The 12,848-nt window shown below is 39.4% G+C and overlaps 1 protein-coding gene across 1 annotated transcript; it reads right to left on the reverse strand.

Annotated features, from left to right (window-relative positions):
- Positions 1-1,939: 1,939 nt before the first annotated feature.
- Positions 1,940-12,630, reverse strand: DYNLT3 (dynein light chain Tctex-type 3). The gene is made up of 5 exons (XM_007184056.3): positions 12,522-12,630; positions 10,023-10,064; positions 4,797-4,920; positions 4,090-4,167; positions 1,940-3,797 (listed from the first exon to the last, which is right to left on the reverse strand). Exons 1-5 carry the CDS (start codon positions 12,549-12,551, stop codon positions 3,721-3,723), a joined length of 351 nt encoding a protein of 116 aa, XP_007184118.2. The 5' UTR covers positions 12,552-12,630; the 3' UTR covers positions 1,940-3,720.
- Between the last annotated feature and the right edge of the window lie 218 nt (positions 12,631-12,848).

The raw sequence follows: 12,848 nt of genomic DNA on the forward strand, positions 1-12,848 counted from the left end.
AAACACCTCTTACTCTAATGCAGGGGTTGTTAAACTATGACCAGCCTGCCACCTGTTTTTGTAAATAAAGTTTTATTGGAACACAGTCGTGCCCATTCATTTACATACTGTCTTGGGCTGTTTTCAAACTACAGCAGCATACTTGAGTAGTTGCAAAGGCCTATAATGTCTCAGATATTTACTTTTTGGCCCTTTACAGAACAAGTTTGCTTTAATTTAATTATTCAGAAACCACTACTCTAATCCTGATCATTTTGGGTGGTATTCTATATGAGCATTAACCGTGAAAGCCTATGTTAGCGTATGCAGCTTAATCCAAATTCCTAGCCTACAAAATTACAGGTTAAGAAAAGGTCGGTATATGATACAGTCTATTAATTTTCACGGAGATTTTCTCCATAAGGCATTATAGGGGTGAAAATAACAGAACTTTCATTAAGTAATAATACTGCCTCATGTAAAACTCTGCCCTGAGAAACCCAGATTGAAATATCTCAAGTTAGAAGCGGGCATACATAAAAATATCTAAAAAGACACAGCATTCAGTAAAATAAAAAGGTTTATTTTGGCATGAAGAAAGTTGAATATACATTACTGGATAAGCCCAGGCATCAGATTCCCTGACCTGGTTAGGCAGAACTGCAAGGAAACTTCCCCATATAGGCTTCACCTTTAAAGCATCCCAGAGTGGGGATAGTTGCCCATGTTTCGTGTCCTGAAGGGAAGATACATACCATCCCGGTGGTGCTGCGAGTGTCTGTACAAAGTTCCCGCTTCATCTCTGAGATCCTTAGAAACCATTTTGGGAAGAGATACTCTTTATGAAGCAGTTAGGGGCCATTTCTAATTAGGCCTGGATTGTCAATATATCCTACATATCCAAGGATGACATGGGGTGACATTGAGTGGGACCACAGTGAGAAATACGGGATTTGCAGTTAGACAAGGTGGGCTAGAATCTCCTGGACCACTGAGGTTAATGTATATTGATGGTGGCTATCTAAATCTTGTAAGGGCTGAATGCTTAAGATCCTTTTATAGGGAATTTAGTAAATATGCAAAGGTCAATTTTACTGAATTATTAGACACTGAAACTATAAGCCTCTTTAGCCACAAGTATAGCTCCACCTTCTAGATTATAAAACAAGTTCCCCTTGGGTAGATTGTAGCACATGGAGTGAAATTTTCAATTCATCTCTCAACCTTTGCTTTGGTGTCTGCTATAAAAAAGACCTAGTTCCTTTGCTACAAAAAAAAATCACAGATTTTTCTCCCATTTTTAAAAAACTGTAATCAAGGATAGACAAGGTTTTTTACTCAAGCTTTAAAAATATAATCCACAGTACCGTAAGATTACCTTAAAAATGTGGTGATGACTGTAGGTGGTGAAAATGCTTTCAGTGACTCATAATTAGATAACACCTAACGTCGAAAGAAGAGCAAAAAAGTACTTTTTACCACAGAAAATGTAATGAGATGTTACCATCATTTAGGGCTGTATACTGGTACTTTACAAACATAAAATTATAGCTTTACAAAAATCCGAGTTAGTACTTACATCTGAATACGCTAATTTTACATACTTAAAGTCCTTAATGAAAAACAAACAAACAGCAACAACTCGATTGCAGGTTGACAAATAGGACAAAATTCCTTGCCAAAAAATAGTTATTAAAAGCTAATAAATAGTTACAGAATATATTTTATACTACTTTTTAAAATAACTTTTTGTTAAAAATAATAAAAGGCATAAAATAGGAGCTGTTATTTATGTTGTAATGGTGAACACTGGGTTCGGGTTGCTATTTTAATGGCATTTATTCTGTACAATGTATCTGTGTGGTCTGACATTCATTTCTCTTCCTCATTCCTGTTATTTAGAATTTCTTAAAGACAATGCCATTTCTTTAACTACTCAGTGAACATCCAGAAGCAAACGTACAGTGCAGGAAGATAATCTTTATTACATTTTAACTAGAAACAGAGCAGAGAGCAAGTTCACGAGGTATCTTTGATTATTATTCTTTTAAAATCAGGCTTCAATAACAATAATCAAAAGCGAGCCTTAACTGCACAGATGTATTTTGGTCACTATTATAATCTTCAAGGCACAAAAGCCAGCAGCGTAAACTAACATAAAGGTAATGACTGATAAATTTTGACGTGCCCAAAATGTAGATCACTGCATTAAACTCTATCCTTGTATTTTCTTCATCTTCTTCTTACACACTGAACAATTATTGTTACTCAGCAAAAATATCAAACATGCACATAGTATTCCTAGAAGAATACTATCTTAATATTGACAACACTAAGCTTTTCTTTCCCCCCAGGATTCAACAAATCATGGTTCCACTCCCTATATGTATTAGTGTTAGTGGTAATATGCAAAATTGATTTTGTTTTCAAGGTTAAATAGCAAATTGACTTCGCATTTGGTGGCCAGCTGTGTACCCTAATTTTTCATCTTTTATTTTCTTAATAATTTATATTTCATAAGCCCTGAGATATTCAATAACCTGCTAATGTTTGTATACGTTTAATTTACACTTTACTCCACTCAATTTGAACCTCACATAATAAGTATTTAAAATTATTTACAGATGATTGTAACTAAAGCAATGACAAAATTTACTACTTGTATATTATACTGCTAATAAGGCCTTTAACTAAGAGTTGCATATTTTATGCATTTTTTGCTTGTTAGGAGCAATTCTTAAAATTACATCTATAATTCTGTCAGCAATAAGTGCTTTTCTTTTGCTTACTTCTACCTGGATAACCAGATTCACTTTTTTCCTCTCTTGTAAAACAACTCTTATTTTTTTTCCTTCCCAAACATAAATGTTAGTTGTCCAACTGAATAGGTACCAAAAGAAACTTAGAATTTGAACAGCATATTGATAACTATAATTAGCAGAGAAATAGCTCATAACATTCAGTAAATGTTTGTTCCAAATGGAAGGAATGAAGTGTAAGGCAACTGTTAGAGTCATATACTTTTCATCATACACTGTAACTAATCTTGTTTACCTAGGGAATTCAGGTTACCTGATTTAATTCGCCCTCAAATGTAAATAAGAATTTGAAATTTAAAAAACTGATTTAAGGGAATTCCTTGGCTGTCCCGTGGTTAGGACTCTGTGCTTTCACTGCCGAGGGTCCGGGTTCAACCCCTGGTTGGGGAACTAAGAACCCACAAGCTGCGTGGCACGGCCGAAAAAAAAAAAGAATGGAATTACTTTCCACTAAATCATATGTACAACTAAGAAGGAGAAGTAAAAAACTATGAAGTGTTAACTAATTATTATCATTTTCTCCACATTTATCCTTGCAGTATTTTTGTTCATATATTTATCCCTGTTAACTTTTCTAGCTGAAAGATAATTTAATTATCTGAATGGATGTCCCCATCTCCTTAGGTACATACTATTAGTGAAAAGCCGGTGTAAATATAAGACTGTATTTTCATGTCATGCCATATTTCTGTGTTTTTTGCTAATGTTGAGGTTTTCCTATTTAAATGATGCTGTATGGAATATGAGATAATCTGCCAACTTCCTATGAGATTGCTTGCTTGCACTATTCAGTTTTTGTTGATAGTTTTGAAGCATATTGCACACTTGTCATCTAGCACACGAATAAGTAACTGTTACTCTTTTTAGAAAGGATACAGTGACAAATTCTTGTTAATGGTTTCGGCCGAACATTTTTAGCCTGTTACAGGACAATAGCAATGGCAAAGACATTGACAATACAGTTCATGGTTCGGTTTTCCCATCTTACAGTACAGGTTCCTGAAAACATACAACAAAAGGACTTTGAAATACCAGCAAAACATCAGAATTACCAGGAAATATATATGTATATACACATTTTTCATAGGTTTTAATATCATATTTCCTGCAATCTGTTAAATCTTCACATTTCCTATTTGTCTGATGGCATACTTGTCACTAGGTACAAAGCAATTCTGTTGATAAAGTCTTGTGGGAATTTAATTAGAGATAAATAAGGATTCGATAACAAGTACACTATTTGCCTTTGCTAGAAGTTGGATTTTGTTTGAATCAGCTTAAAGTCTCTTACCATCAGATGTGGTGTCCCAAAAACATGAGCTGGCTGTGTGAAAGCCATATGCACTCCTCTGGACCACCGCACAGGTCACTAAAAATAAAGTTGCACAGTGAGAACGCTTATAAACAAAGGAAAACATATCTAAGTGTTTGAGTTCGGAGCTATAAAAATAACAGACAACAAAGCATTCAGCGAATGGATTGAAAAAAATAAGTCTCTCATCTTGATTATTTACCAGCATGATTCTGACCCCACTGGGTCCAGTCTGTTTGCTGCCCAGTGCCATAACCAATGGTGACTGTACTGCAGGAAAAATCTGGGCAAAATTATGTGCCTTGTCCCATGGGCATAATTCAGACACAGAAACAAAGAAAATGTTCCACTTTTCACAGTCCTACACGTAAGGAGGCATGGCACTAATGAAAGGAAGACAATAGGGCTGAGGGAATTTCACTGAAGATAACCGATGCAAATGTAAAAGACGATGCTATCAAGACAAGTAGATGGTTGGCGGGAGCTCAAACTGCTTCTGAGTTGTGAAAGACCTCCATCTTTTAGGTATTATCACAGATTATTTTTGTGATGAATAAGTCAGAAGTCCTTCACCCCCTATTAGTATCCAACTTGAGTGTCTATCATTCATTTACGTTCTGTAAATTCAGAGAAAAACCACAGGAACAAAGGTGAGTAAACTAGTGAGGAAGGACACCGGTACTTACCAATATACTTATAAGCTTTCCCCAACTTAACCAGATGTGCTAAGGATTGCTCCACTATGCTTGCGGTCCATTGGTTGATGTTGTTATGATTATAATCTTCACCTCCCAAGACCCCATCTATACACTAAAAGGGCAGAGGACAATTAAACAAAGTATACACATATCGCAGCAAAAAATTTATTCAAAACATAAAATACACTTATAACCTAATAAAACATCTTACAAGATATGCATCTGTTAAATATTTATTACGCATCATCTCTAACTGTTGTAGAATTTTCAAAGCATTTCCGCATGCATTATCTCACTCTATGAGATATCACAGGCCATATAAAGATAAATGTGACATGGCCTCTACTGTAAAGAACTTAACAGTCTAGCAGAGAAGCTAATAAAAGAACTCTATAATACAAGGAAGACTAATCAAGGTTGGTAAGTCATGTCATAAAAGGATTATGGGGGGGTGGAGATTTTAAAAGGGTGATATCAATTGGTTAAAGAATGGCTTTGAAACAGCTGGGATTTGAACTAGGTTTCAGATGCTAGAAATAAAGGATGAGACCAATTTAAAAATCTATTTCTCATGTACAATAATTATATCCTATTTCATATTATGTAACTGCTTAGCTATCAAACAACAAGCACACCTGCCACTAAAAGTAAATCATCAACAAACGCTAGTTTTTAGGCACTCTAGAAAGAGAAAGTTAATTTTCCACGGTGTTTACCTGCATCCACTTCTGATACTTGATTAAGAGTACCGGTTTAGTATCACAGTCTTAGGTTTTAAGGTCACCTCGGCCACCCCTGTGTGACCTTTTGCAAGTGACTTGATCTCTTGAAACCCCTATTTTCCTAATCTTTAAAGCAGGGATAACAGCGTCATCTTATCAAGCTGCTGTGAGGATGGGGTGAGATAAGGAAAGCTGTGTGCTCAAACACAGTGACTGCCACAGAGCAAACACATAAGTAATGACGGATATTATTACATCATTATTGCTGCTGTTATTTTATTTTTTCCAGTTTTATTGAGATATAATTGACATACATTGTGTCAGTTTAAGGTGTACAATGTGATGATTTGACACATGTTATATTGTGAAATGATTGCCACAATAAGGTTAGTTAACACATTCACTTCCTCACATACTTACCTTTTGTTTGTGTGTGTGTGTGTGTGTGTGTATTGAGAACATTTAAGATCTACTTTCAGCAACTTTGAAGTATACAATACAGTACTGTTAACTATAATTACCATAGTGTATATGAGATCCTCAGAACTTATTCATCTTATAACTAGAAGTCTGTACCCTTTGACCGACATTTTCCCCACCCCATGGCAACCACCGTTCTACTCTGTTTCTATGAGTTTGGATTTTTTTAGATTCCACATATTAGTGCGATCATACAGTATTTGTCTTTCTCTGACTTATTTTGCTGCTATTATTTTTTTATTCAAGTGATAGAGCCTGGAGAATAAAGCACTCATTCAATTCATTTATAGAATCCAGCTTAATAAGACAGACACACATGTGCATGCGTGCACACACACGTGTATGTGTGCAGCTTTCATTTACTACAACTGGACTATAGTAGAGGCACTAATTAATATGGAATCTTAAGCTGGATAGTATAAACTCTTCACTAATCGTAAAATGCAAAAAGAGAAATTAAATTTAGAGGGGTTGAAGAAAGTAACAATATGGCTCAAATTATTCTCCTAGAATGTAACATGAAGAGTTAGGAGGGTCAGTGGCCCAAGGGTCATGGAGACAAAGATTTAATCCTGACTTTATTATTCCCAAGCTGACGGCCTTTGGGAAACCTCTTCCTCCCCCTAGACTGCTGTACCTTAATGGGAAACTACGAGCCCTTGTTTACTTTCAGGCTATCTAATAGGACCGCTTCAAGTTCTGCTCCAAACTACAGAAATATCAGGGGCCTGTGGATGCCACTGTAAATAGCCCTGCTAATTACTATTAATTAACATTTAGCCTTCTTCATTACCACTTAACCAGGAGGCCCACTAGATAATGAGGTCCTTAACCTGCTCTGTATTCCCAGGGCCAAACTCAGAACTCGGGCACGTAGGAGGCACTCAATACATCTTTGCTGTTGAAGTAATACTGGCTTTGATATACTCTCTGGGCATCCTGAATCAAATATACTTTAGATTAAGCTCCAAGTTAATTCCACTTGTAACTCACTTTTTATATGAAAATTTGTTCGTGGGCAAATTCTATTACTGACAATAAATAAAACATATGCATATCACCAATAAGTGAGTGGCTCTAAGACTTCAGCAGGAAAAATATATTAGCATAGGGGCTCAGAGGAAGGACTCTAAGAAAATAAGGAGATCAGCAAAAGATAAGAAAAACAGAAATGCCTGCTGAAACTGTATAATCATCTGGGAAGTGCTGACATGTTTTCAAATAACTCTCTCTCTCTCTCTCTCTCTCTCTCTCTCTCTCTCCCTCCCCCTCCCTCTCACCTTTTGAATGCCTCAATGGCAAAGACAGTTGGCTCATGGGAAGAGAGGGGGAGGGAAGAGGATACACAGGTACCTGAAAGCCAGCTGTGGCAAACCTGAGATGTCTTTCGAGTCTCATATTTTATATGAAAATTTCAAATGAAGCTTGCTTTTGACTCCATAATGTATCAGTTTGTTTTCATTTGAAAATGGTGTTAAATTATTTATATTACTTAACTCCCTCTTGCAAGTATGGAAGTAAAATTGATGCTCTAAAATGCACCCAGTGGGGACTTCCCTGGTGGTCCAGCGGTTGAGAATCCATCTTGCAATGCAGGGGACACCGGTTCGATCCCTGGTCGGGGAACTAAGATCCCACATGCCGTGGGGCAACTAAGCCCGCGCGCCGCAATGAAAGATCCTACGTGCCGCAACTAAGACCCGACGCAACCTAAATAAATAAATAAATTTTTTTAAATAAAAAAAATGCACCCAGTGGCTTCTAGGACCTCCTAGCCACCACTCAATATGTGTATCTCATTTTAAGAAGCATGGTTCTTTTAACTGAACAAACCATCAAAGTAACCCATGCACGTGGGTTTAAAAATCCAACAGAACAGAAGAGCTTACAATGAAAAATAAGAATCCCCTCCCCACCCTTTCCCATCCCCAGCCCCCTTCCACAGAAGAAACACTTTTAGGGTACAACTGTTTTTTTGTCTCTTAAGGGTCACTCACATATCTCTAAATAATGTTTATATTTCTATTTCTTGATTGATGAATTATAGACAACATCCCTAGAGCTCCTGCTATGACAGATGAAAATTTAGTTCCCTAGGACCACCTGCCACCTCCTGCCCCCCCTCCCCACGTCCCTCAATATAATGAATTTGCTATTTTTACTTCAATATATTTACACTATTAGGAGCATGTTTCTTTTCTACTCTGGATGTTTCCTTCCACGCAGGGGATTTTTTCCTTATCATCCCTGGCCTCTCGTCCCACCTGTTATTATTCCTCCCCATGGAGGTGGAGTGAGTTACTGGTTGGTACCCTTCTCATCTGGGACAGCCAATCTCCCAAATGCCTTGGATTGGGTATTTGGTTTCTCCTTCCCTCTTCACCCAGACCAACGAAAGGCACCAGCCTGGTTAAGTGTTTCTCTCTACTGACTCTAACTTTCCCTTGGATGCCTCTTCCAAGGTCTGAACCGAACAGGTAGGGAGTTAGCAAAACAAGCTCCAATCTCCAACTCAGTTTTTATCAATAATAAAGGTGATATTTGGTTCTCTTTCTACTAACTCTTTGGTCTTTTCATATGGTTCATAATGTGGGTAAAGAAGAAGATACTATTTAAAAGATTCCTCCAGTACCCCAGCATCCTTTGCTTCATGTTCCATCCACCAAGGACAGTCTCTCTTGACTTTCCACTTAGAGGCTGTTGTCACTCCTGCCCTCCCATGACCTCCATCCCTTCTTCCACCCCCCCATTGCCCTCATTTGTGCTTTTGCATTGTCAAGGTATCGAAAACATTTGCATTTTGTTTTGATAATGATATATTCCTGGCTACAAAGTTCTAATACATGATTTTGAACTATTAAAATATGGCGGGATTTTCAGGTGCCTATCCAGCTCTCTCAGACCTCAGGTTGATCCTAGTTTTACGAGGCCAGCCCTGGGTGAGTTCCGGGTGAGCTCGTGCCCTAAGCATTCAGGCAGGTAAGGCATGGTCTCAGGACTGAGACGGTGCTCAGTGCCCAGAGGGCAAGCCAATCCAGCCAAGCCTAAAGGGAGTTGGGGCCTGCTGCTAGGACACAGGCCGCAACAGTCATGCCCGCAATACAAGCCCGCCTTCCGGGCCAGCTTATTTTTTTCTAGGATTTGGCACAGTTAAAAATGACTCAGGACTATTAAAAGTGTTCATAAATACCTTACCCACAGTTAGTCTGTATGTGATACCACTAGAATAATTAAAGTTCCTCTGCCAACATTCAGTCCCAAAGAGAACTTCTTGTCTATTTGCCTAACACGAGGACCAGATATCATATTTCAAATATTTTTCTGAAGATTTTGATTTACCGTCATATCAGTGTCTAAAAGATATTAAAAGATATTACGTGATTACTTTTCCAATCTTTGTGTGTGTGTGCGCGCGGCCGTGCCACGCGGCATGCAGGATCTTAGTTCCCCGACCAAGGATCGAACCTGTGCCCCCTGCACTGGGAGTGCAGAGTCTTAACTACTGGAAGTCCCTATTTTTCCAGTTATATTGGGCTAAAAAAAAGCATACAATAACCAAAGCAGATATTTCTAGGGTCTTTTATTTACTTGATATATATATATATATACACACACACACACATATATATGTATGTATATACTATAATTATATGTTTATTATACTATACATATAATTTACCTATATACTTTTAGGGCATTAACATTTAAAATAATATTTAGCCCCATTGGAATAAAAGTTCTTTTATTCAAAAGACAGAGAATCAGTTTTAGAAAACAGCAAACCAGTTTTCTAGATCAATATTTAAACATCCCTTTCAGGGTAAGCCCCAAGATGCCTGACAGCATACAACACAACAAACATAGAAGCACCCCTATGAAGAATTAGTGAATAAATATGAAAAATCTTGCTTTAATACTAAGGTTTCTAACTTTGTGCTGAAAGTCAAAACACAGCTTTTTAAAATGTCAACCAATGCATCAATCTTCAAGATGAACAAGATATGTAACTCACCTCTTTAACGATATTGTGGGCTTCATCAGCAATGAAGCCGACCTAAAGATGGAAAACAAAAAATAAAGTTGTTTTCAACACAGACTTCCTTTTCCTGGTAGGTATGATGCTACACAGAATAACCTAGGCTGGCCTAGACAGGTTTTAGAGACAGGAGACCACAGTGAAAAGGGGCATTAAGTCTACTGAGGCTACTAATCCCACCTTGATCATCTTTAAAATCACAAAATGCTTTCCCCACCTACCTCCATGGAGATTTTGATTGATTAGTTCTGAGGCAGAGCCTGGGCAACTATGTTTTTTTAAAAAGTGCTTTACTCATATAACACTACTATATATAAAACAGATAATCAACAAGGACCTACTGTATAGCACAGGGAATTCTACTCAATACTCTGTAATAACCTATATGGGACAAGAATCTGAAAAAGAATAGATATGTGTATACGTATAACTGAATCACTTTGCTGTACACTTGAAACTACCACAACACTGTAAATAAACTATACTCCAATATAAAATTTAAAAAATTTTAAATAGATATGGACAGCACAAGAAAAAAAAAGTGCTTTACTGGTGATTCTGATGAACACCAGAGATTGAGGATCATTGGATTGTAAAGCTCAGGAAATAGGAGGTGGGTATAAGGATGTGTTATCAGTACACAGGAAATAGTTGCAGCTAAGTGAGAATGAGGGGGAGTGAGAAAAGAATGCTGAATAGATAAGTTTCAGTTTTGTTTTTAACTTATGCTTGGCAAAAATGTGGCTTTCCTGAGTTAAAGGTTATGAAAATACTTGATCATTCCAAATTAATGTCACTTTATAACATATAAATAATATGTTAGACCTATAATCGATTAGACCTATAATATAACAGGTCTGGCAACTTAGTCTTTCCTGTGGAGTGGCTTGATACAATTTTGAGTTAAAAGCAACCATTAATGACAAGGAAATGTCCTAGAGTCAAGAACTAGGCTATGTGATAAGATTGTAATCTAAACCAAAACACTTCAGGTAGTACGTGATTTGTTTCCATAGAGATGTTTTTAGGTGCTGTATGACATCAGCATGTTTGTAAATCCCACTATACAACAAAACAGTTCAAAAACCAAGTAAATTCTGAAAATAAGTATCATCTTGAGTACAGATTTAAAATATTTTCAACTCATTTAATTACACCAGATAATTCCCCAACAACAAAGGAATAAAAATACCCTAAATAATCAGAAATATCATGAAAACAGGTGTCACAATTGCCCCTATTAAAATGGTCATTTTACCTTCAAATAAGGTCCTTATCTATTTTCAAAAGTGGTCTACAAATTAAATGGGATGTCCATTCCACTTCAATTTGGAAGGTCACCCGATAATCAGGTTGTACTGGGTGGCCATGGTAACACATGTAATTTTATTTCTTTTTAAATATAGGTATTCAGGGGGTACTGCAGTACAGAACCTCTTAGGAGTCAGCAGACTAGTGCTTCTTGAGGGTGAAATTGCTTGTGCTTCAATTTCTGAAATAAGAATACTTTACCACTAACCTTGAAGTGTGTATGCCACCTGAAGCACAGAAGTTATGAATTTAAATGTGGTCTTAGCTTCTGCAGAAGCCCACATCCTAAAGATGAATGGTCCAGAAGCCCCTTTCAGGGGTCTAATGATACACCATTTTATGCTGCACCTCCACCACGTGCCTGCCTACTTTTATTTCACCGCACCATTCACCTGTGGCTACCAGTGGACAGAAGATGTCTTTGTTTATACTGCCCTGTCACAGGTTATCCTGGGATCCAACAGGCCTCATCCTCATCGTGGTTAAAGTGAAGCCAGAGTTGTAGTTGTGTAGTCAGAGGTCTGGGTTCAAATGGAGCATCTGTCATTTCTGGCAGTTCTAACTTTGGGCAAGTCACTTAGCCGCCATGAAAGTCAGAGTCCCCCATCAGTAACAGGAAGATGACAGATGACATCACGGGATTCTGGTGAGGTTTCGGGAAGCCTGAGCCAGTAAGCAAGGGCTCCTAATCCATAAGGCGCCTCCTTCCAAACCACCCAGACGAGAGTGCCCGGGAGCGGGAGCGGCTCTGCCACCAGAGCCTCGTTTGGCGGGGATGCGGCACCTGCTTTGGGGACACCAAGGGGCGGAGGAAGCAGCCGGGAAGACCGATTCCCGCGGCCCGCCCTGCAGACGGGCGGCTCCCTCCACCCCATCCCTACCCCACGCACCCCGAGTCAGGCCTTCCACCCCTCGGCCCCGACCCCACTGCCAGCCCCCTGTGCTCCCAGCAGCCCCTGCCACCCCGACTCTCAGCCCACCCTCAGGGCCTCGGGGTGGGGGGCCGAGGATGGGCGGGGCGGATCCCGGGCCCCGAGGAGAGGACCCGGGCTCGGAGGACGCCGCACCCCAACTCTCGGGGCCGCCAGGTGCCGGGAGACCACCCGGCCAAGACTAAGCGCCGAGGCGGACGGGGGTCGCTCGCGGGCGGTGAAGGGGCGGTACCTCGTCGCAGGGGCGATGGTACTCCTCCATGGTGGCGCCAGCTCTCCTCGGGGGTGAGGGATGGGCAAGTCTAGCTACGCGGCCGCGTACTGGCCCCGGGGAGGCCCCGCCCCCCGGTTATGGCCCGGGGCGTTCCCCACGCAGTCCCCGCCTTTGCGTCACAGCGTTACCACCTTCCTGCCTCCCCACCCCCCACTCTCATCCCACCCTCCCCCAGGATTCCTGCGACTGGAAGTGTCTCTCTGTTAACTCCAACCTTTCTGGAAACCAGAGTTGCGTGTTAAAGAGCTGGGATTTGTGCCGGTGTGAGTCAGATGGGGTGACCTA

This window comes from Balaenoptera acutorostrata, chromosome X, assembly GCF_949987535.1.
Source record: "Balaenoptera acutorostrata chromosome X, mBalAcu1.1, whole genome shotgun sequence".
In the NCBI taxonomy this organism is placed as follows: domain Eukaryota; kingdom Metazoa; phylum Chordata; class Mammalia; order Artiodactyla; family Balaenopteridae; genus Balaenoptera; species Balaenoptera acutorostrata.